The following is a 23,194-nucleotide window of genomic DNA, read 5'->3' on the forward strand; positions in this document are numbered from 1 at the left end:
ATCGTGCTCAGGACAGCCTTCAGAGCAAAGAATCATCTGGCCCCAGACGTCAGCAGTGCTGAGGTGTGAAGTCACACCTGTAGACACAGACATGGGTTGTTGTTGCAGAGGAGCAACAGAGCTGTGGCTGGGGAGTTGGCCATCAGGATACCATGGCGACCAAGAGGAGAAACCGCCCAGGTGAAATGAGCCAGCTGCGCCCAGGTCTGACAACTTGAAAACATTTTATTTCAATTCTATCCTTGGGAGGCAGCATAAATAATCACAGAAGACCACAAAGGTCAGTGGGGAAGAAAAAAAAGCTTCAGAAGTGTGGGGAGGAAGAGATGTGAGCTGACGCAGTCTAGCAGCGGGGTCTGGGGGGTGAGGAGACCCTGCTTTAGCTGGCAGTGAGCGTGGAAGGCTCTTGGAGGAAAAGCCTGAGGGTTTGGGGGGCTTTCCCTGCCCAGGTCACTCGGAGGGGCTTAGGGAGCCCGCCTCTGCGGATGGAGGTTCTGCAGGGTGGCCGTGGGACAGCAGGTGCAGAGCACAATGCGTCTAGAGGTTCTAGCTAATGAGAGAGGTGTAGACACCCATTTCTTGATCCCCAGACCAGATCTCCCCCCTCAAACTGTGACTTTTCTGAGAACAGTGTTCATACACTCTGTGAGTAATGAGAAATGAAGGGAGAAAAGGAGGGAAAAAAGAAAATGGTAGAAGATCAAGTGAAATGTGGCATCTCCCAGGGTCCTATGGCCTTGAGCTGCTTCTCAGTGTTTTCATCTGCAAAGTGGGGAGAATGCTCCCTGCCTCTGGGAGCTGAGATGCGGCTCAAAGCGGATCCTCTATGTCGAAGGGCTGTGTAAACCTTAAAGTGCTACACCAATGTTAGGGGCTGTGGTCGTTCTACAAGCGTAAGGCTGACCGTGGCTGAGAGCAGGGAGGGACACGCGCGCAGAGCAGCCCTCGGGGCCAGCAGGCCACTGCTCGGCCCTCCCAGAGCCAGCGCCACCCTCCTCGGCCTCAACCTCCAGGAGGACGAGGCCTCATCTTGGAGTGAGTCACCTGGGGGGTGAGAGTGAAGGGTGGGGGCCAGGAGGTCAGAGGGATACTGAGTGTGGGGGAGGGGGGAGGCCCATCAGCACTATTGCTGTTGGGAGGCTCCCGGCCCTCCTCCTGCTCCCCCGAGACTTGGGCCCTGGTGATGTCCCTGTAGGATTGGCATCTTGATGCAGTGGGAAGCGCCCAGGCCTGCAGTCTGCACAACACTGGTCCTGGGTCCACTGTTCACCTGCTGGGTGACTCAGCGATGTCACTTCCCCAAAGCAACCCTCAGTTGTGTCATCTGTAAAATGGGGACACTATTCCCTACCCTGACTGCCTCACAAAGTGAACGGGAAAAGGGCGTTGCCAGAGCTTTAAGAGCATCAGGGGAGGGCAAGGGGTCATTATGGCCTTGGTGAAGGATCCTCTTAATTCCCTGAAGATAAGAGAGAGGGGGCAAGAGACAGGAAGGAGCTGGGCTGCTTGCAACCCTGGTCAGGCGAATGGGCTTCGGGGGCTGCCCAGGGCAAGGGAGGTAGGGGAGGGGAGGGAGACCGCGGATGCCTGCAATCCAGCCCTTACTGCGCGTCCATCAGGGCCACCGTGAGCCCCAGCATAAGCACGGAGATGTCCCGTCAGCCCCCTCTGCCGGGGACAAGTTCAACCTCTAAGTCTACTGGGGTTCTGGCTTCCCCCTCCGCTCCTTGGTCCCCAGAAGGCAGTCGTTGGGGGGGGAGTTCACGGGCTTTGCCCAGCCAAGGGGAAGCTGAGGCTCCAGGGGTGTCTGGGAAAGGGCATGCCAGCCTGGACTCTGGGAGAGGCTGGGGACTCCTATTAGCATGAGGTCGAGAGGTCAAAGGTCAGCTTCCAGTTCTTGAGGTGGCAGGTGGGGGTCCTCAGGCTCTCCCCCAGCTCCAGTCCTGGCGCTCTCTCTGGGGTCACCGGAGAAGGGGAAGTTAAGGAACGAGTAGAAACAACGGAGAGATCAGATCGGCTTAGAAAGCAGCCCAGCCGCGGAGCTAACAGTTCTTGGGGCTATTGCGCAAGTTTTTCAGTTCCAGCTGAAGCTGCCGAATGCGGATGTCTTTCTGGGCCAGCTCCTCTTTCAATCTCCGAATCTCATCCTGCTGCCGGAAGAACATTCGGAGGAGCTGGTGTGGACGAGAGAAGGGGCCAGAAGGGTGGGAGAGAACAGGTGAGAAGATGACCTTCGCCGGGGGCGGGGGGAGGGGGTACCCGTACCCCGCCCCTCCCTCCCATGCAGCCGCTGTCCCTCTGGCTCAGGCCTCCCACTCCTTCCCCACTCCCGGGTGGAGGTGACTCAGGTGGCCGCTCTCCCATCTCTAGACTGAGCTCACCCATGCCCGCTCCCGCTCCTACTCATGCCCACCCCCACCCCATCCCACCCCACCCCACCCCACCCCACCCTGTGAGGCAGAAAAGAAAGGACCCTGATCCAAGATCACCAAGGAAGGGCCCAGTCCACACAGGCCAGATATCCTAAGCTTACCCATTTAGGGCTTCAAGCCTTGATAATTTATTTACTTACCTTCAGAATGGAAAGCTTTCTGAAATGTTTTGTATCGGCTCTCTCTTTTTTTGTTTTTAAATTGGAGTATAGTTGCTTTGGGGGTTTCCAAGGTGACATTAGTGGTAAAGAACCCACCTGCCAATGCAGGAGATGTAAGAGATGCTGGTTCAATCTGGGTCGGGAAGATCCCCTGGAGAAGGGCGTGGCAACCCACTCCAGCATTCTTGCCTGGAAAATCCCATGGACAGAGGATCCTGGTGGGCTACAGTCCAGAGAGTTGCAAAGAGCTGGACATGACTGAAGTGAGAGTATACATACGCACATGCACAGAGTTACTTTACACTGCTGTGTCGATTTCTGCAGTACACCGCAGTGAATCAGCTATATGTATACATACATCCCCTCTTTTTTGGATCTCCTTTGCATTTAGGTCGCCACAGAGCACTGAGTAGAGTTTCTTGTGCTTTACAGTATCTTCTCATTAGTTATCTATTGTATACATTAATATCCTTCTCTTAAAAAATGTTTATTTTTGTCCAGGTCTTCGTTGCTCCCTGGGCTTTCTTTCCCTAGCTTCCAAGAGCGGGGGCTACCCGCTAGTTGCGGTGCGCAGACTTCTCGTGGTGGCTTCTCTTGCTGCAGAGCACAGGCTCTAGGCTTGTGCGCTTCAGCAGCTGTGGCACGTGGGTTCAATAGGTGCAGTGCCAGGGCTCTAGAGTGCTGGCTCAGTAGTTGTGGAGCTCTGGCTTAGCTGCTCCAAGGCATGTGGGATCTTCCTGGGCCGGGGATCAAACCCATGTCTCCCGCAATGGCAGGCGGATTCTTTACCACTGATCCACCAAGGAAGTTAAGAATACCTAATTCCTAAGATTCATATAGTTCTCTTTCTATTCATATAGGCTTCCCCCTATTCTTCTCTTTTCCTTAAGGTCACGATATAGAATGGTATTTTTCCTGCTGATGGGGGACTAGCACAGCACCCCAAAATTTGCACTGGGCATTGCTGGAGTGGCCGTGAGTAAAGCATAGGAATCTGACAACACCCTTGCTGAGATGACTCCCTGGATTAAACACCCTCTCCACTGCTTCCATAAAACAGACTGGCCCACACAACACAGCCTCTGCAGGCTCCTGAAGGACCCCACACACTTGAGTTGAGTGTTACCAACAGACAGTTGTCTTGGTCCTCCAACTGCCCAGTGTGAGTTGCAGCTGTCTTTGTAATTGCATAATTTAAATACTACATGAACTGATGAAATAGAAATACAAAAAGAGAGTGGCTCTTTCGATAAAAACTAAGTTGAATGCATTTGAGAATCTTGATGAAGAGGGGGTGCTAAAAAAGTTGCTACTGATAGGTACGGATGATATACACACAAAAGATTGAGGAATATTCTGTATCTTGATTGCATGGTAGTGGTTACACGGCTATAGGCATATGTCAAAACTCATGGAACTGTACCCTACAAAGAATGAAGTGTACGGCAGGTCAATTATACCTCAATAAACCTGTCTTTAAAAAAAAACACTGGGGAAAACTTTGAAAAAACAAGAGCTTTGTTTTCAGACTGATTTTAAGTTCTCATTCCACATAAAAAAACACTGAAAATGGAAATTGGAGTTAAAGTGTGATTTATTTGACAGATACATAGAAGATCCCAACTTGGATGTCCCGAGAGAAAAGGAAGGTCTTGATTCTACATCAAAACATGTGGAATGAATGTATATGTTTTATATTTGAAACAAAAATAAATTGTTTAAAGAATGTATATATCATTTATATGATTCATTCCTTTAACTGACTTGGAAAAAATTTATATTAACCAACAAACCAGTTCTAGTTACCTCTGTTTCAAGAGATATTATGCTATATGCCCCACACTAAATAATTCTACATATACCTATGCCTTCCAAGTTCTCAAAGTTTCCTTGTATAATTTTTTTGGATCAGCTTTTGTTTAAAAAACATATTTATTGAGGTATACTTCATATGCCATAAATTTCAACCATTTTAAGTGTCAATTCAGTGAGTTTTAGTAAAATTACAGAGTTGTACAACCATCTCTCCTCCTGTGTGTCAAGCTACCCATGGTCTCTTCACTGCTGAACCAGTTTCTCATTCGTTGTTTCTAATTTTCTGTATTAAAATTGTGGGTAAAAGGTAAAACAAGAGTTACCAGCCTCTGAGCAAATTTTTTTTTTCCCCCAGGGAGGAAAGGACACAAGCTGTAGTATATAGATTGTGTCATTTGTGTTGTTTGCTTAGAGACCCTTTAAAATATTTCTCCAGGTCCTCTGTTCTTATTCATATAGACAAGTTCACTCCATGTAACTGCTATTCAACCCTGCCCTCTCCATACCCAGTACTAGAACAAACTTCAGGCTCTTATTAAGGCCCTAGGCTCGCAACAATTCAACTATGCCTACCTTGTCAGTGTACATAAAAAATTTCTTTTAAAGGAAACACCAAATATATACAAAAGTGGAAAGAAAAGCACCATGAACCTCCAAGTACCCAACATCCAACTTCAGCAAATAACATGTAACCACTCTTGCTTCATCTTTATTTTTACCTCCTTCCCCTGTACCACTCTCCTGGGTGATTATTTTGAAGCAAATCCCATTGATCATAGTTTCATCCAGCCTTAGAAATCTGAGCATCCCTCTATAATGGCACATAAACATATTTTATAGCAATTAAAAATTTACCTGTCAATTTTACCTTTAAGACTAAGCCTTGGTGGTCAGGAATGATCATACTTTTATGAACAACAGTGATAATTATAAGATGGCCCCCATGTTATCCCCCTCCTTTCAAGGATGGACTGAACCCAGTAACTTGCTTCTAATGAATAGAATATGGCAGATGTGATGGGATGCCATTTGCAAGGTGAGTTTACAAAAAGACTGTGGTTTCCACCTCTGACACCCTCTCTTCCTCAAGGCGATGCTGTGAGCTGCCCTGTTTTGAGGTCCATGTGGCAAGGACCTGAGGGAGGCCTCTGGCTGTCAGCTCTTGAAGGAATGAGACCCTTAGTCTAATAACCTATGAGGAAATGGGTCTTGCTAGCAACCAAGTGAGGAAAGCCAGAAGCAGATCCTTCCACAGGCAAGTCTTCAGATGTGACTGCAGCCCTGGCTGACAGTTCACACCTTCATGAGAGCCCTTGAGTCACTGGCACCCACAGACATTGTGAGATAATAAAACATTTGTGGGATTTAAGTCCCTAAGTCTTGGGGTAATTTGTTACATGGTTCTCATTGTTTAGTCACTCAGTCATGTCCAACTCTTTGCAACCCCATGGACTGCAGCACACCAGGCTCCCCTGTCCTTCACCATCTCCTGGAGTTTGCTCAAACTCGTGTCCATTGAGTCGGTGATGCCACCCAACCATCTCATCCTCTGTTGCCCCCTTCTCGAGAGCTAATGCAGTTAGCCTCTCTGTGCATTGCATGTGAGCAGGAAAAGTGCTAGATACTTAGGGACGATCTCTTTAACTCTCACAGCATTTCACATCCCCATTTTGCTGTGAGGAAATGGACTTAGGAAGGTCAGGAAACATGTTCAGGCACAGCCAGGAAATGAGAGAGCCAGATGCAGGTGGCTCCCTGCAGCATCTCCACTTCAGCTGCATCCAGCCCAGGGCCTGGCACACAGTGGGCATTCCATGAATCCTGGCTGAGCTGAACTGTATTTGTGCCAGGGACCAAGGGTGTGGTGGAAGGCAAGGCCTCTGGGGGGCGTGGACAAGGCCCAGCTCTGGTTGCCCTGAGAGAGCTGCTCCCTTTCCAAATGGTACAAAGAGTACTTTCATAAACACTCGGCCTCTTCCACAAAAACAGGAAATCATCAGACCTCGCGGCAGCTGCCATGCCAGGGAGGAAGGCCGTGCTGTAACACATGAGGCTGGCTTTCCCTCGTGAGCCAGGAATTTACAACTGCAGATGACAACAACATTCTGATATGGATTCACAAGGGGACATGTAACTCCAGGTTCTGGGATTTGTGGGGATGGGGAGGGGCATCACTATCCCTACCATAGCCCAGCCTCTATTTATTGGGGTCAGAGGCAACAGAAGCCCACAGCAGGCTACTTATGGTATTTGTCACAGAAAGAAAAATGCCTCAGAACTGAGCTGGCCTAAGGGCCTGAAGCTCATAATTGAAATGCAAAGGTCTCGCTCTGCCAGTGTGTGTGGAGGCAATAACTTATTTTTCTTACCTCATTCTCTGTCCTAGGTGGGACATTTTCTAGTAAATCTATTCCATTGACCACCACGCTCTTCTTTTCTTTGATGGGAGCCTTGAACACCATTTTGGGGGACTTCTTATAGCCTTCTTTCAAAGACATCAGCACAGGATCTAAGCAAGGCAAGGCATGCATTCTCACCGACTGTCCTGCGGGCTCTTCAGTGATGGTGCCTCTCATGACATCATGCCTGACAGCTGGCTGATGTGAGGGCGAGTTCAATGAGGAGCATATGCAAGGGGAAGGGGGTGGGCTAGACTGAAGGCCCAGACTGCCGTCTCCCATTCTCTTCTGGGAAGCCCACCCCTAGTGGTACCTCGGTTGATGCCTCCCAGCCACTCATCGGGGGTCAGAGCTGGCTCCGTGCCCGGCGTCATGGGGTAAATATCTTCCTGGTAGGAATCCGACTGCAGTGGGGTGGAGCAGAAGAGTGGACAGGTGGGGGACTGCTGAGAAGGCCCCTTCTCTCCAGTCAGAGTCTCCCCTTCGCTGACCTCCAACCACATACCTGCTCTCTCTGCTCCAAGTCTTTGTATTTAGTGTCTCCCACTTGGAATTCCCACCTTGCCTTCGTTAGCAAACGACTGCCCTCACCTTGGAGTGGCCCTCACCCTCTGCACCCCAAATTAGACCTGAAGACCCCAATCCACAGGAAAACACCTCCTTCTTCTGAGCTCCTCCAGGCTCATAGCCCCAGTAGTGAGGAAGTTAGCTTTCATTGCCAGGGGCCCTTTGCAGCCAGCCCGGCTCCACTCACCCTCCGGGGCACGATCATGGAGATGGGCTCTATGAGGCCCTTGAGAGTCACCAGCTTGTAGAATCGGAACACCTCACAGGCAGACACGTCCAGCCCATGCTTGGGCATGACCCCTGCAGACAGGCACACACACAGCTGCATGGGGTCCCAGGAATCCCCCCAAGCAGCCCTCCTTCCTGATGACCTTGGCCAGGGGAAAGGTGCAGTTGGAGGGCACTAGGTTTGGAGGCAAGGACCCATGCAGTGGACAGGAAGGGGCTGGGGGCTTCCCGAGTCAGGCTTTGTCTAATAAGCCCCATGGGCCAGACCTGTTTCACCAAGGTGCGTACTGTAGGCCTGCAAGGGGCTGCGCAACTACTTGAATCTAATCCAGTCTCTTTGTAGGTGAGACTCTTGAGGGGCAGAGGGAAAGGGGCTTTTGCCCACAGTTACACAGTGCTGTCACTCTAGATACCCCAGAGCCCATCACCTGCTGAAACGAACTGGTTTCCTGAAGCCTCTGTGCTCCCAGTCTTCATAGAGAAAGAAAGAGGGAGAGGACTTCCCTGGTAGTCCAGTGGTTAAAAGTCTACCTACCAATGCAGGGAACATGGGCTCGATCCCTCCCTGGTCTGGAAAGATCCCACATGTCTCAGGGCAACTAAGCCCGTGTGCCCCAACTACTAAGCCTGCACTCTAGAGCCCATGAGTTGCAACTAATGAGCCAGTGCTGTGCAGCAAGAGAAGTCGCCGCGATGAGAAGTCTGCACACCACAACCAGAGAGTAGCCTGGGCTTGCTGCAACTAGAGAAAGCCCACCAGTAGCAATGAAGACTCAGCACAGCCAAAAATAAAGAAATAAAATAAAGGAAGGAAGGAAGAAAGGGGAACACTCTCCTGTGCACTCAGAGGTTTAAATGCAGCCCAAGATTGCTGTTCTGCCATGTGCTTTCTAGGATTGACAGGCACACGTGCATGCATGCGTGTCTGCGTGTGCTCATGTGTGTCCGTGTGGGCACCAGACACAACAGCCCTAACAGCTGCATCAGCTGAACACCTGCTGGGAGAGCAGTTCGGTGTGGGGTCAGACACACCAGCTTTGGGGTGGGACAGGATCCTGAGTTTGAATCTCGATTCTCCCCCCTTTCTGGCTGGAAGTCCTTGGGCAAATCACTGCCTCTCTAAGCCTTAGATTCCCTGGTTGCCTAGAGGAGTCCAGTGGTGGCCCCTCATGAGACTGAGTGTGAAGATGCTTGTTAACTGCCCAGCAGTGATGAGCACAGACAACATGAATTTCTTTCTCCAGGATGTCAATATGCCTGAAGGTTCTACCTTTCCTCATCTGGAATGGAAGGATGCTCTACCAGAACAGAGAATTCCAGAACCGGGAGGGAAGTGGCTTCATGGTACCGTGAAAAGCCAGGAGACTTGGGTTTGAGTCCTGGCTTTGCCACTTAGAGCTATGTTACCCGCCCACGGTGAGTTAAGTAGCCACCCAGAGCCTGCAGAAAGTGCCTGGCTCGTGGTCAGTGCTCAACAGTGACCACAGGTGAGGAGGACAAGCAGAAATAGTTATCCTCAGTACCCCCTCTTTCCCTTCTCCCCAAGTCCTGATGACCCAACTTTCTAAACATCCTCGGATCCATCCTCATCTCATGCCATCCCCCTAGTTAACATCCTCTTTTGCCTAGAAGTCCACAACAGCCTCCTAACTGGTCTCTCTGCCTGCCTCCTGCCCTCTCAAGATCCAGCCTCCCAAATACATTCTTCCTACAGGAGCCGCAGCAATCTCAAACTAACCTTTCAGATCATGTCACACTGTCCCTCTCTCACCTACCCACCAGCCCAAGAAGAATAAAATTCTACAAAGAGCTCCCAATGAAATCCCAACTCCTCCCCGTGTGATGGTTAACGTTATATGTCAGTGGGCTCAGTAAAGTGGATGGTCCTCCCCAGTGAGAGTGGGTGGTGGGCATCTCCCAATCCATTCTGGGCCTGCATGGAGCAAAAGGCAGAGGGAGGAGGAATTTGCCCTTTTTTCCTGCCTCGCTGCTTGAGCTGAGACATCTCATCTCCTGCCCTTGAACTGGGTTTTGTACCATTGGTTCCCCTGGGTCTCAGGCCTTCACACTTGAACTGAATTATATCGCTGGCCTTCCTGGGGCTCCAGCTTGGAGAGGGTAGATGGTGAGACTTCTCAGCCTCTGTAATTATGAGCCAAATCCTTGCAATTCCTCTTTTATAAATACATTTGGTTGTTTCTCTGGAGAACTCTAATGCACCCTGTCTAATGCATCCCATGGGATCTGGCCCCAGCCCACCTCTCCAGCTTAATCTCCTAACACTTTCCCCATCTGCCACCTGTTTCACAGTCTATGCTGAGCCACACTGACCTCCCTTCTGCTCCTAGAACATGCCAGGCCCTTTCTGGCCTCAGGGCCTTTGCATTAACTGTTTTTTCTGCTGGCACTACTCTTCCCCCTTCCTGCCTTTCAGATCGCAGTTTAAAATGTCACTTCCACAGCGAGGTTTCCCCCTCATCTAAAACAGTCCTTCTCACTCTCTGTTCTATGATCCCATTTGATTCTCTTCTTAGAACTTACTACCATACAATATTTTCCTTACATATTTGTTTATTGTCTGTCTTCCCTTCAGTGGGCAGTGAGAGAGGCCGTGTTCTGTTTTATTTATTACTGTACCCTGGACTAAGCTAGGGTCTGGGCACACAGTTGTAGCCAATAAACATTTGTTGAATGACTGTGTGAAGGAGAAGGAGCCAGGTACTCTGCTAAATGTTTTGTGTACGTGATCTCTAAGCTTTACAACAGCCCTTCAAAGTAGGTTTAATCCCATTTTACAGAGGAGGAAACTAAGACTCAGAGGGGTTACGGACACAGCTGAATCAGAGTAGAAACCTAGTTTGGACTCCAAAGTCCAGGCTGCTTGTTATACTAGTTGATGATGGGGTGACCGTGAGGGAGGTGGGGGTGACAGAGCCCTGGGGAAGGGTGAAGTCAGTGGAATGGTCATCAGGACCTCCGGCATATCTCTAGCTTTCCAGTTTGCTGTTGGTCACTGGGGCGGGGCGGGGGGGCAGGGTGACCCTTAGGCCCCTGCAGCCCTGATGTCTCTGAAGCTGGCCCTCAGGCCCTGTCCATAACACCAGATCCTCAGAAGGATGAAGCCAGACTCAAGCTCTAAGGAGAGAAGGAAATAGAGCCACTCCAGAGATTTCTTCCACTGGGTGATCTGGACCCCACATGGCGGACTGCTGAGTCGGACCCCCTGTCAGTGTGAGTCCCTGGGCACAAAGGCTTCACAGAAAGGCTTTAGTGCTGGGAGAGAGTGGGCGTGAAAACCAGACTACATTCGTCAATCCTGGAGTCCTCTCTGGGGTTTGCCTGAGAACCTGGAGAGCCTGGGGAGGTGGGGAGGGGACCCCTGGAATTCCTCTTGTCTTCTCAGGCAGGGACAGAGCTGCTTCAGGGGACTGGGGGGTCCTGGCTTCCCAGCAGCTTCAGGAAGGGGCCTGCACTTGGACCTAGTTCTGAGCTGTAGTTACTGAACCTCCTTCCACCATGTCAGAACCACAATGGGCTTCAGCCTCCCCATCTGCAGACAGGAATGCAGGGACCGCGCACACCCCTGCAGGCTGCTGATGGCCAGAGATGGCGGCGGACGCCAAGCCCCGTGGATGGGTGGAACCGGTCAAATGGGCGGTGACAGGCGGGCTGAAGAAGAGTGGGCTGACCTTCACGGGGCAGCACTTGGAGGTTCCAGTCTGACTGGTCCATGAGTTGAGCTTCAGAGGCTGATTTTTCATTGTGGGGGAGAGGTGACCCAAGAGCTCAATTCCAGTCTCTCCTCTCAGAGTGTAACAGCCATGGCAGCCCCAGGGCCCCCTTACCAAGACCTTTCTGCGGGGCCGGGGAGCGGAACTCCATGAGGTAAGTCAGGTAGGGTTTCTCCGTGCTGATCTCGTAGTACCGGATGTTCCCATCACCCTGGGGGCCAGGGGAGACGGAGGGGAGGAAGAAGGAGGGGCGGGGTGGGTTCAGCAGATCCTGGTCCAGGAGGCCACTGAGAGAGCCTCCACGAGCCCCCAAGACGCTCAAAAGGCCAAGGAAGCCTGGCTTCTAGGCCCCAGTGGGGATGCTACGCAGGACTCGCTGGGGGTGGTGGGGTGGTGTGGGGGGGTACGCTGGTGGGTATATGGACAGTCTTCTCGACAAACAAGATCTCCTGGTAGGTGCCTCAAATGCCATCACTGGGGATGAAGCACTCCAGGCTCTGAGCCTCATTCCCCTGGAAAATGTGGCTCCAGTCCACCCCCAAGGGATCCTCAGTCACTGACACCTGAGTAAAAGGAGCATCCAGTGCCAGGGTAGGTTTTGATAGAAGACGGTGGGACCATTTTGGGTCGGGAGAAGGGCAGAGGTTAGGCTCTTCTTGGGAGGTAGGGGGGGACTGAGGGCCCAGTGGGGGCAGAGGTCTCCCACAGGCGCCCCCGTCCCTCCCCCACCTTCCACTACCTTTCCAGCCAGGTAGAGCATGTGGGTGTCAGCGTCGTAGAAGGGGAACAGAAGGCCAGAGAGCCCATCAATTTCCTCCTCGATCAGGGGCATGGACAGGTCCTCCTGCAGGCGGGGGCCCAGGATCAGTATCCAGGCAGGACGGCAACTCACCTTCCCCAACCCCAGCCAGGCCCCGGGGCTACGACCCTTTGACATCACCCTCCTCCCCGCCTCCCGAGGCTGACCTGGTCCCAGAGGGCGATCTGTCTCGTGTTCCACCTGGAGACCCCCGTGGTGAGAAGCCGCTTCATGTTCCCCAGGAAGACCACCCGGTTCACTCTGTGGTTTTTGCAGTTCGCCTCCTGATGGAATCAGAGAGCTGGTGAGCCAGGTCCTCGACACTAGGGTACGGGCTGGGCTGCCTGCAGGGCCCCAGACACATATCCATTTCCCGACTCCCTGAACCTGTGGATGTTTCCTTGTTTGGAAAAGGGTGGTTTTCACATGTGATTTTAAGTGAAAGACCTCGATATGGGGAGATTCCCCCTGGATCATCCTCAGAGGTCCTAAGTGCCATCACTGGTGTCCTTATTTAGAAGAGAGAGGCAAAGAGAGATTCCACAGATGCAGAAGGGAGAAGGTGGCGTGACTGTGGCGGCAGAGACTGGGCTGGTGGGGTCACCAGCCAAGGAAGCCCCCGGAAGCTGGGGACACCTTCCCGTGGACGTCTGGCCTCCAGAACTGTGAGAGAGGATCGATTTCTGTTGTAAGGCTCCCCGCTTACAGTAGTTTGTTATGGCAGCTGCAGGAAATGAATACAGGTGCTGTGGAGCACGGAGCCCTGGGACCAGGAAACCAGACCATATCCCAGAGCGGATGGGGACATGGACCAAGCCCCAGGCAGGGCTGGCGCCGGGCCGGGTGCCCAGTGCCCTCACTGAGGTATCTCTCCGCCGTCACCACATGCCTACTGCAAGGGCTCTCTGAGGATGCGGAGCTTGAGGCTCAGGACGACCGGGACTCACGCTGGATCACTGCTGGCTGACTCAGTTCACCAGGACCTCCTTCTAACTGGGCCGTCCCTCTGGGCACCTCCTTTTCCTCCTAACACACAGCAGCCCTTTGCCAGGATGAGTCAGCGTCAGGTAGGAACCAGAGGCTGGTGGGCAGTGCAGAGAGCCGGGCTGGCGTCACTCACTCTGGAGTTTGGTTCCAAGTTCTGCCAAAAAGTGGAACCATGGAGGAGTCCCTCACCCTCTCTGGGTGTGAGATGGAGGTTGGAGGTCTCTGCTGTTTTATATCTTTTCTGCTCAGCATGGGCTCTGGGGGTTTGAATTCTAGCTCCTCCTCTAACTCTGAGATTCAGGTCTGTCCCCCTCCAAGAAGCAGTATTCCCATGAGGGAAATGGATAGGAAGAGTAACAGTGGCCACCTCAGGGGACCGTCACAAGGATTAAATGGGGGTGAGGGGAGGGCAACGCGGAGCCCACAGTTAGTGCATGCCACACAGTGAGCTCTGGGTAAATACTGACGACACTAAGAACTATGGTGATTATTGTTTGTAACAGCAGTTGTTGTAGACGACTTTCTGGTCCTGCAGTTTTGGGTTTTTCCAAGATAAACGCATCAGTCTTGCTTGTGTTAGGAGGTAAACCTCAGATCCCATCCAAATTTTCCAAGCCATCTACTGCCACTACTAGCAGGAAGTTGGTACTCAAGAAATGTAAATTTCTTACTCCCAAATGGCACCTAATCCCTTCCTCGGAGTCAAGACCCAGAATCAAGGACCAAAACTGGAGCTTAGTTCACCATCCACCTCTCCACTTGGAGCCGCCCCTGAGGCTGGCACCGTCTACCATCTCATCCCATGCAGGTGGCTGGGCAGTGAGTCCAAAGTCCCCTCCTCCTGTGCCCACAATGAGCACCCAGGGATTTATGTGCGGAAGGGGGTCACCACTTTGGCCTTCAGAGCAGGCAGAAGAATCCCATCTGGGGAGAGGGGTGGAGTCTGTGTGGATGAGAGAGGCTACCGAGGTCCCTCTGCATCCAGAACAAGGCAGAGCTCCTATGAGCAGAGAAGGGCCCAGAACAAATGGGCTGGTCCCCAGAGGTACAGGGCTGGTCCCCAGAGGTGCAGGGCGGTACATGGAAGACCGTCACAGTCCTTCCTTCCAGGGCTGGCTGACAGCAGAGCCCCAGCTCCCAGTACCTTGCCTACCCCTCAAGAAAGGTGCGGGGCTTCACCTGCAGGACGCGGCCAGAGCGCGGCTCGATCACACGCAGTTTCTTGTCCTTGCACGTGGTGGTGAGCAGGCTGCCGTCAGTGTTGAAGGACATGCAGAGGATCACGTCCGAGTGGCAGTCTATCATCTTCACCGGCTCACCCACGTCCAGGTTCCAGATGAGGACCTGGGAGGGCAGACACGCAGGAGGCAGGCTCAGCCCTGCTGGGAGAGACGCCCCGTGCAGGAGTCGTGTCGCTGGGATGGGGGCCATGTTGGTGGGCTCTACATCAAAGGTGGCTGTGTCCCCGTCACACAAATCCACCACTGTCCTTGGGCAGATCCCAGCCCCGGCCCAGTTCCTACTTCTAGCAAGAAGGATGAATGTTCCTGGCTGGGTTCCGTATCTATTTTGAGGGCATACCTGGGGGTAGGGGCTGGGGCTCCATTCTCCCTGCCAGCAGCTTTGGGTTCTTCTTTTTCCTACTAGGAGGGTAGAGACTACTTCTTGGTTAAGAGGTGGTCAGGTAGAGAGTGTGGGCATAGAGTGGGTTTTTTTTTTCTTTTTTAAAATTTTTATTAGAGAATAGTTGCGTTCCAATGTTGTGTTAGTTTCAGGTATGGAGAGGGAATGCTTCTCTGGTACATCAGGCCTGGAGAAGGCAGTAAAGATGCCTCCAGCTTCTGTGGACCGCAGAAACGATGGGCACACAGAAAATGCTCGCCTGTGTGCATGTCAAATGAGCGAATGAATGAGTGACTGAATGGATGTGACATTGGCCAACAGGCTTGGGAAAGTAACAGTGCTCCCTACAGCCCCCTAAAGATGCCTTCTCTCTCCCTCTGCCTCCCTGCTGAGCTGGCTCTGGCCACCGTGCCCACGGGCTGCCCACCTTGTAGTCGTAGCCAGCACTGAAGAGGATGTTGTTGGTGGTGGGGTGCCACTCGACCAGTCCCACACGCCGGCTGTGCCCGTGCAGCTCCAGGAGAGCCTCCGTCATGTTCCGCTTCAGCCCGCCCTCGGGGATCTCCCAGATCCGCACCTGCAGAGCCGACGGAGGGCCAAGGCTGGTGGGCGCAGGGCCAGGAGAAGCCCCTGCTGCCCCTTCCTTGGACGCCAGATCTGCCTAGTAAGACACCTCCTGGCCAGGGCAGTGGGCAGAGCCTGGTGGAGGCTGGGGGGTGGGGGAAGGTTGCAAAGGGTGATTAGAGAGAAAAGAGACCATCTTCTCTGTGCCTTTGGGAGGATCTTCTCTAAGAAGTCTCTGCAGACCTTGGCAACTACTATCCCTGGCATGTTTGTTATTGTTTCTGTCTAGCCAGGCCCAGAGGACCACACATTGAGCAACTTTTAACAAGTGCTGTGTTCAAAGCCTATCTCTGTTTCCCTTCCCACGCCCCTCTATGAATGCCTTCAGCCTCAGCACTTCTGTTTGTACCACATGGCCTGTCCTTCACTCTGTCCCCCACCCAGAATGGACACTTGAGCAGAGAGAAACCCATCTGGGAGGCTGGGAGGCCCAGGGCCTCTCCTGAAGATGATGAACTAAGGGGGAGAGAAGGGTGAGGTGCTGGATGCTGAGCTGAAAGCATGTTGAGCCTGGATGTAGTCTTGTGGATGCTAATAAACAAATGGGAAGAAAGAAGGTGGAATTTAGAGAGAGGAGTGACCATGTGACCTGAGAGAGAGAAACTGAGCAATTTCTCTGTCATCTTTGAATTGCACGCATGCATGCTCAGTTGCTAAATCATGTCTGACTCTTTTGGGACCCCATGGACTGTAGCCTGCCAGGCTCCTCTGTCCATGAGATTTCCCAGGCAAGAATAGTACAGTGGGTCACCATCTCATTCTCCAGGGGATCTTCCTATCCCAAGGATTGAACCCGCGTCTCCTGCATTGGCAGGTAGATTCTTTACCACTGTGCTACCAGGGAAGTTTGATCTTTGAATTACCCCTTGATTATTATGTTAATGTTGGTAGGCTTCTGTTTCTCAAGCCAAACATACTTTGAACAGTTTCAACTATAAATGTGGGGTGGGGGTGCAGTTTTTACCTTGCCTTGCCTACTGGCAGAATAAAATAAGCTACTGATTGTAAAAACTTGTAAAGTATAAAATGCTCTAAAGACCTATGGGATTATAGTTCTTGTTATAATTATCATCATCATCATCATTAATACTATTTATTATGATCTAACTGAGTGGAGAGGAAAAAGCACATGTGATTACAGCTTAGGACACCTTTATAACAAATATTTTGAAAATCTGAACTCCACACTTCCTAGAAAGGAGAAAAACAGGGAAAACAGCTTTGAGATACCATTTATAATCTTCTATTAATAAAACAGCCAACTGAAAGAAACAGTGTTGATAAGATTATACTGGAGCTTATGGATTCAGTTGGTGATGGTAGTATTACAAATCAGAGTAACTCTGTTTTGGAAACAATTTGGCAATCGTTAGTAGATTGTTCCCCCTTTGCTGCTGCTGCTAAGTCGCTTCAGTCGTGTCCGACTCTGTGTGACCCCAGAGGCGGCAGCCCACCAGGCTCCCCCGTCCCTGGGATTCTCCAGGCAAGAACACTGGAGTGGGTTGCCATTTCCTTCTGCAATGCATGAAAGTGAAAAGTGAAAGTGAAGTCGCTCACTCGTGTCTGACTCTTCGAGACCCCATGGACTGGAGCCCACCAGGCTCCTCCGTACATGGGATTTTCCAGGCAAGTGTACTGGAATGGGTTGCCATTGCCTTCTCCGGTTCTGCCTTTAGTAGGAACTATAAAGATATCTGTATTATATTCTTTGACCTAGTAATTTCGCTCTTAAATTTCAATATAAGCAAAAATCTCCATGCATGAGGATGTTCACTTCAATGTAGAAAATTCAGAAACACTCTAAGTGACCACCATTAGGGAAATAATTTAATATGTCATAGCAATATGCAATATTAGCCAAAGATAATCATGATGGCTCAGAACAAATAAGGGAAGTATACTAAAGAAAGTCAAAGGCAATCCCAAAGACAGGGGAGCAAGGCTGGCAACTGGGGGTGTCCCTAAGGGAATTCCCTTGATGTGGTTTCCTTTCTTGGCCTTTTATCCTCAGAGTATAGAAATGAGTATTTCCCACACATGTGTTCCCCTGAAGACCCAGCTCTGAACATACCAGCCACAGGAGGCTCCAGGTCTAGCCAGGGATTTATGGTTACTCTTGGGAGCACCATTCTCGGCTTCAAAAAACATATTTGAGAAAAAGTTTATAATTAGGGGACAGTTTGATGTTTTTCCATTCTCAACATTATAATCTCCTATGGTTGTCCCAGCTCTCTAGGAAAGCCCAACACTCCACACAGCCCAGCATGCTGGTGGTAGCTGGGGGGAGGGAGGTGACAGAAAGGGGCCCCAGTGTGCTCCCTGGTCTTTCCCTGACCGCCCTGTACAAAGGCCTTACGAGATGAGGTCTCACATAGAAGTGGCAGAGAGGGTGGAGTGGGGACCAAGGTAGATGACTCAGTAGTCGTCAGTAAGACATGCCTTCTTGGGGCTTCCCTGGTGGTCCAGTGGCTCAGACTGTGCTCCCAGTGTAGGGTTCAATCCCTGGTCAAGGAACTAGATACCACATGCAGCAGCCGGGAGTTCAGGTGCTGCAACTAAGACCTGGCAGAGCCAAAAAAAAAAAAAAAGACACACATTCTTATCTTGTCCTCCAGCGTCCCAGGGGAAGGTGACTGTTGAAGAGTGGAGACTAAAAAATGCTTGTGTTACACACACACACCACACATTCAATACCCTCCCCTTTCTTTCTTTTTTATCCAAAGGGATGCTATGATCCATACACTTCAGCGACTTGCTTCTCTCATGTAACGAGAGCTGGTGGGCATCTTTCCACACCACTACACGTGGCCCTGCCTTAGCTTTTTAAGTGGCCAGAAAGACAGCTGCTTTGTGGCCGTGCCATGATGGATTTAATCAACTTCTGTGAATGGACACCTGGGCTCTGCCCACTTTTCTCACTGTTGCAATTCATTCTGTGATGATGAGGCCTGACATGCAAGTTTGGGCACGGCCAGGAGTATTCCTGTAAGACACATGCCTAGCAGTGTTTCACTTTTTTAGTCCCTGTAAAATTGTCCTTCAAAGCTGTCTCCGGTTTCACCAGCAGAGTCTGTGTTTCTTTACCTATATCTCTAAAACTGTACCTTCAAAAATAGGTTTTGGGGACTTCCCTGGTGGTCCAGTGGTAAAGAATCTGCCTGCCAATGGAAGGGATACGGGTTCAATCCCTAGTCTGGGAAGATTCCACATGCCACAGGGCAACTAAATCTGCCCACCACAACCATGGGGCCCGTGCACCCTAGAGTCCACGCGCCACTGCAGAAGCCACGGCCACGAGGAGCCCACGGTGCGCGGTAACTAGAGAGCAGCCCCCATGCAGTATCGAGAAAAAAAGACATTCAAAAGCCCACAGGTTTTTGTCCTTGGATCAAGAAGGGCTTCCTGGTAGCTCAGCTGGTGAAGAATCTGCCTGCAATGTGGGAGACCTGGGTTCAATCCGTGGGTTGGGAAGATCCCCTGGAGAAGGGAATGGCTACCCACTCCAGTATTCTTGCCTGGAGAATCCCATGGACTATATAGACCATGACCCCACAAAGAGTCAGACAGGACTGAGCAACTTTCACTTTCAAGAATGCCATCTCCCTGCTGCTGGATTTGCAGGTCTTTGATTCTTAGCAACACTGGGCATCTTTTTCCATGTTGATAGACTACCCTTGTTTGCACTTGACAGGAAGCTTGAGATGCTTTCAGAGTCAAGGGGATGACTTTAAGGGGCAGGAAGATAGGCCAACGGGGAGGTGTATGGGGACAAAAGATCTTGTCCACGGACACCTCATACTGTATCTTGAGGACAGCAGAGAAGCACAGACACACAGGAACACACAGCATTCAGTGCACACACACTGAGACAGGAGAGAAAATCTGGCCTTTAAGAAAATCTTTGAAACAGAAAATTAGGCCTCACTCATTCCACATACACCTTTTATGAGCCAAGCCCTGGGTACCAATGGGATGGATGCTGAGGTCATCCCATGCCTGCGCTTGATTGGCACACAGTGGGTCAGGGCAGACAGCCCATGGGAGCACAGGGATGCGGGAGCCTGAATCCAGTCTGGAGGGTGATGGGAAGATCCACGAGGTGCAGGGTTAGAAGGGATGTTGACCTACATCTGAAAAGACAGGTTGGGAATGTGGGGAAAGATGAGGAGACAGAAAAACAACTCCTGTGAGTGGGTGCAGGCACAGTGGGTGGACAATTAGGGGTGGGTCAGCCTGGCTGGTGTGGAGCAGGCCAGCGGGTGACAGAGGAAGCCAGAGGCTGGACCTGAGCAGCCCTGCTTGGGCTGAGTCTCAGAAGAAACGCTTTTTCCAGAACAGCCTGATTCTTGAGGATCCAGCTAACTGAGGCATCACTGGGTCACATCACGGGCAGGGTAAAGTAGAGACACCAGGGAAGCTGTGAAGAGTGGGTCCACTCAGGCTGTAATCCAGGGCCCAACTAGATGACCTTAGATAAGCCAGTTAACCTCTCTGAGGCTCAGGCTCCTCATCCAGATGATAAATTGAGAGATACACACCTTTCAGAGGTTAGGGTTGAATGAATCTGGACTTCAGGGTCCTTGTGAGTCTGAGGCTTTCTAGCCGCCCACACAGGTTGGTTTGTTGGTGTGACAGCTCTGCCTGGTAATGAAGGGGCTAAGCCAAGGGGAGGGTGGGGGGCAGGTGGTGTATATGCCCAGGCACAGCCGCTGGACTGGCTCCAAGTCCAGAGGAACGAAGGGCTACAGCGGAGGAAGCCAAGAATTGTTTTCACCAATAACTGCTAGAATTGGGTCTCAGATGGAACATGCCCCACAGGGAAGGAAAGGGGAATCTTGCCTTAAAACCCCATTTGATTCTAGCTACTTTGCTTCCTGGGGTCCAGTTTCTTCTGCTGCATAAAGTAAAATAAAAGTCGCTCAGTTGTGTCCGACTCTTTGTGACTCCATGGACTACACAGTCCATGGAATTCTCCAGGCCAGAATACTGGAATGGGTAGCCTTTCCCTTCTTCAGGGGATCTTCCCAGTCCGGGCTTTACAGGCGGATTCTTTACCAGCTGAGCCGCAAGGGAAGCCTTGCTGCATATTGAGACAGTATTCGTTAATCTTCCAGACTTCTCTGCTTTTGACACCACTGAATGCTATCACTGGGGAAAAGAGACTACTTCTGTTTGATCCACCACAACAGCTAACAGCTGGCAGCACACGCAATGGGAGCTCAGAGGAGGAGCTGGAGTTCACAAAAGGCCCAAGTAGCTGGAAAGGAATTCCAATCCCTAAACATTCAAGGGATTTGCTGGGAACAGAGAATGGATGGGTGCGGTAGGTAGATCTGCTCACAGGTTGCTCTGGAAGCGGTTACTTCAACAGGAAACCCAGTAGAGTCTGCCAAATTGGATTTCTGGAAGGAAGGGGAGGGGAGAAGTGGCAAAAGCGCTTTCTCCAGCTAAGCCAGCTGTGTCTGAGACTGTCCCTTTCATAAGTCCCTGAGTCAGAGCCCTGTTTAGTTAAACTCAGTTACAATCAAGCCAACGAAATATACCTAGTCACGTGTTGGACACTGGGGGCCAGTCCTCAGCCAGTAGCTCACAGTCTTGCGGGGTTGATGGCAGACACGGCTAAGGCAAGGCGGGTGAAAGGCAAAGTTCATAAAGCTGCAAAACCAAGTGTCCTGACGCACAGGGGAGGGAGCATGTGGCTGAGAATGCGAGAGCTTTGTGGCCCACAAGCTCCATTCCAACCCAGGCTCTGACCTTATCGGCTGCGAGACTTCAGCCAATGTTCAACCTCTCTGAATGGCAGTCTTCTCAACTGTAAGAATAATTACACCTACCGTTATCGTTGTTATGAAGACGAAATAGACTATATACCTTACCAAGCAGATGGCTAATACATTAGTAATACTTAACAATGCTTTGTTGTTTAGTGGCTAAGTCGTGTCCAACTCTTTGCGACCCCCTGAACTGTAGCCCACCAGGCTCCTCTGTCCATGGGATTTCCCAGACAAGAATACTGGAGTGGGTTGCCATTTCCTTCTCCATAACAATGCTTGCTTAATATTAACTAAGGATTATATACAAATTTTAGACAGGTCACATTTTAGATGTGATTTCTATTTTTCATATGTGCTTTGTGGCCCCCTGAGTAGTCAATGAATGTGGTAAGAAGTCTGTCTCCATTTTAAGCAATGCAAATAGATTTCCTCTTTAAAATTATTATGTGATTATGAAGGTGTCTGGCTGGATCTCTCTGCTTTCTGATACCCTGAGGACTGTGGTTGCTAGTGACTTAGGCCCAGGGCCTACTCAGCCCCTCTGAGAACACTGTTACTAAGTGACAGAATGCCCTGGTTAGGGGAACTGCTTGTTACATAGCTACAGCAAATAGTACTTACTGCCTACATCTGTGGTATAGGAGCTCAGAGGAGCGGAAGTTCATAGTGGTCCTAAGTAGCTAGGAAAGGATATGGATTCCAACTCCTTAGTATTTACTTAAAAAACAATTCTTTTTGGTGTAGTGTAGGGAGGAATGGACAAGTATAAGGTATAGTTTCTGCCTTCCGATAGTATCCAATTAAGCTGTACTACATTACACAGCCACGAGCCCAGGATTTCCATCCAGCAAATCCACAGGTACCCTGCCTAGAGCTGAAGTCAGAGCAACTCTTCTCTTGTCTTTTCTGCAGTGAGAAGAAAAAAATCATGAGGGTCTTGCCCAGAAGGTCTTGGAACACCCACCTCCTTATTTCTTCCCAACTATTCGGTTTGCTACTAGAAACGGAGTCATCGCCACTAGCCTAAACAAGAGGTAGAGCCTCCACGTTCGCCTTAATGTTGATATCTTCTGACCACATAACTGGTTCCTAATGTGGGAAACAGATCACTCCAAAGAGAAGGAGGTGAGAAAGGCCAACCGAGGGTCCAGAAGAGAGCATGACTTAGCGTCTACTGTTGAGAATCTTATGAAGGGGCTGCCAGCAGATGAAATGAAATGGTAAACATGAGGTTGGACACAGGAAGGGATATGTGTTACTTATCATCATTATTATTGTTATTATTAATGACTGTCCTTACATAGGTAAGGAAATGAGCCACAGAGAGGTTAGGAAACTTGCCCAGGTTGCACAGCTAGGAAGGGAGAAGCTGGGATTCAAAGGCTGGATTTGAACCAGGCCAAATGCCCTATTTCTCTCTTCTGAACCCCTATCTCTGCTCATCCCTTCCTTCTTCCCTGGATGGAATCTGGCAAGCTAGAGAGGGTGTGGTCCATCCTTCTGCTCATCTGTTCCAAGAAAGAGGTGCTACTCCATGATCCCAAGAATCTAAAAATTACCCCATCTGGGGCACAGACAACCTTCCAGGCCTCTCACTGATGGTCAACTCCTCCATTCAAGGGTGGGTCTTTAAATCCACTGCCCTATTTCTAGGACAAGGAACAGTGCCTGGCACATCATAGACACCTAAGACACGCTTGTTAAATGAATGAACCAACAGAAGAAGCTGAGAAGCCCAGAAGCCTTCTGACCATCAGCAGCTTCAGCAATGAGTCACCCGTGGGGAGGCATGCTAGTTCTCGCTTTGGCCAGTAGTGAGCTGGATAGATGGCAAAACACCCCTTTAGTCCTGAATTGGAAGAGGGGGGCCTGGTGGGGATTTCTTTCCTAGATTTTAAGGCTTAGCATTCAGCTTAGTCCTTTTGGGAAACCAATGATGAAAGGCCTACTGGGGCCTCAAGAAGCACAAAGTGACATACATAATGGAAAGAATTTTGGAAAAAAAAAGGGTGAGGGTCTCTTTCTGTCCCAGTCCTCCAGCCTGCCCTCACTGG

General features: G+C 50.7%; 1 protein-coding gene across 1 annotated transcript in view; it reads right to left on the minus strand.

Moving 5' to 3' along the window:
- Positions 1-205: 205 nt before the first annotated feature.
- The window catches only part of LOC120860873 (coronin-2B), a 147,817-nt gene continuing 124,828 nt past the window's right edge, over positions 206-23,194 (minus strand). Inside the window, exons 4-12 of the mRNA XM_040236575.1 lie at positions 15,170-15,319; positions 14,299-14,463; positions 12,300-12,416; positions 12,073-12,177; positions 11,448-11,544; positions 7,562-7,674; positions 7,121-7,211; positions 6,778-6,917; positions 206-2,174 (exon numbers count right to left, since the gene is read on the minus strand). Of these exons, the coding sequence (XP_040092509.1) occupies positions 2,043-2,174; positions 6,778-6,917; positions 7,121-7,211; positions 7,562-7,674; positions 11,448-11,544; positions 12,073-12,177; positions 12,300-12,416; positions 14,299-14,463; positions 15,170-15,319 (1,110 nt within the window). The 3' untranslated portion in view covers positions 206-2,042. The remainder of the gene's footprint in view (positions 2,175-6,777; positions 6,918-7,120; positions 7,212-7,561; positions 7,675-11,447; positions 11,545-12,072; positions 12,178-12,299; positions 12,417-14,298; positions 14,464-15,169; positions 15,320-23,194) is intronic.

The sequence above is a fragment of the Oryx dammah genome, unplaced genomic scaffold (assembly GCF_014754425.2).
Source record: "Oryx dammah isolate SB20612 unplaced genomic scaffold, SCBI_Odam_1.1 HiC_scaffold_11209, whole genome shotgun sequence".
In the NCBI taxonomy this organism is placed as follows: Eukaryota; Metazoa; Chordata; class Mammalia; order Artiodactyla; family Bovidae; genus Oryx; species Oryx dammah.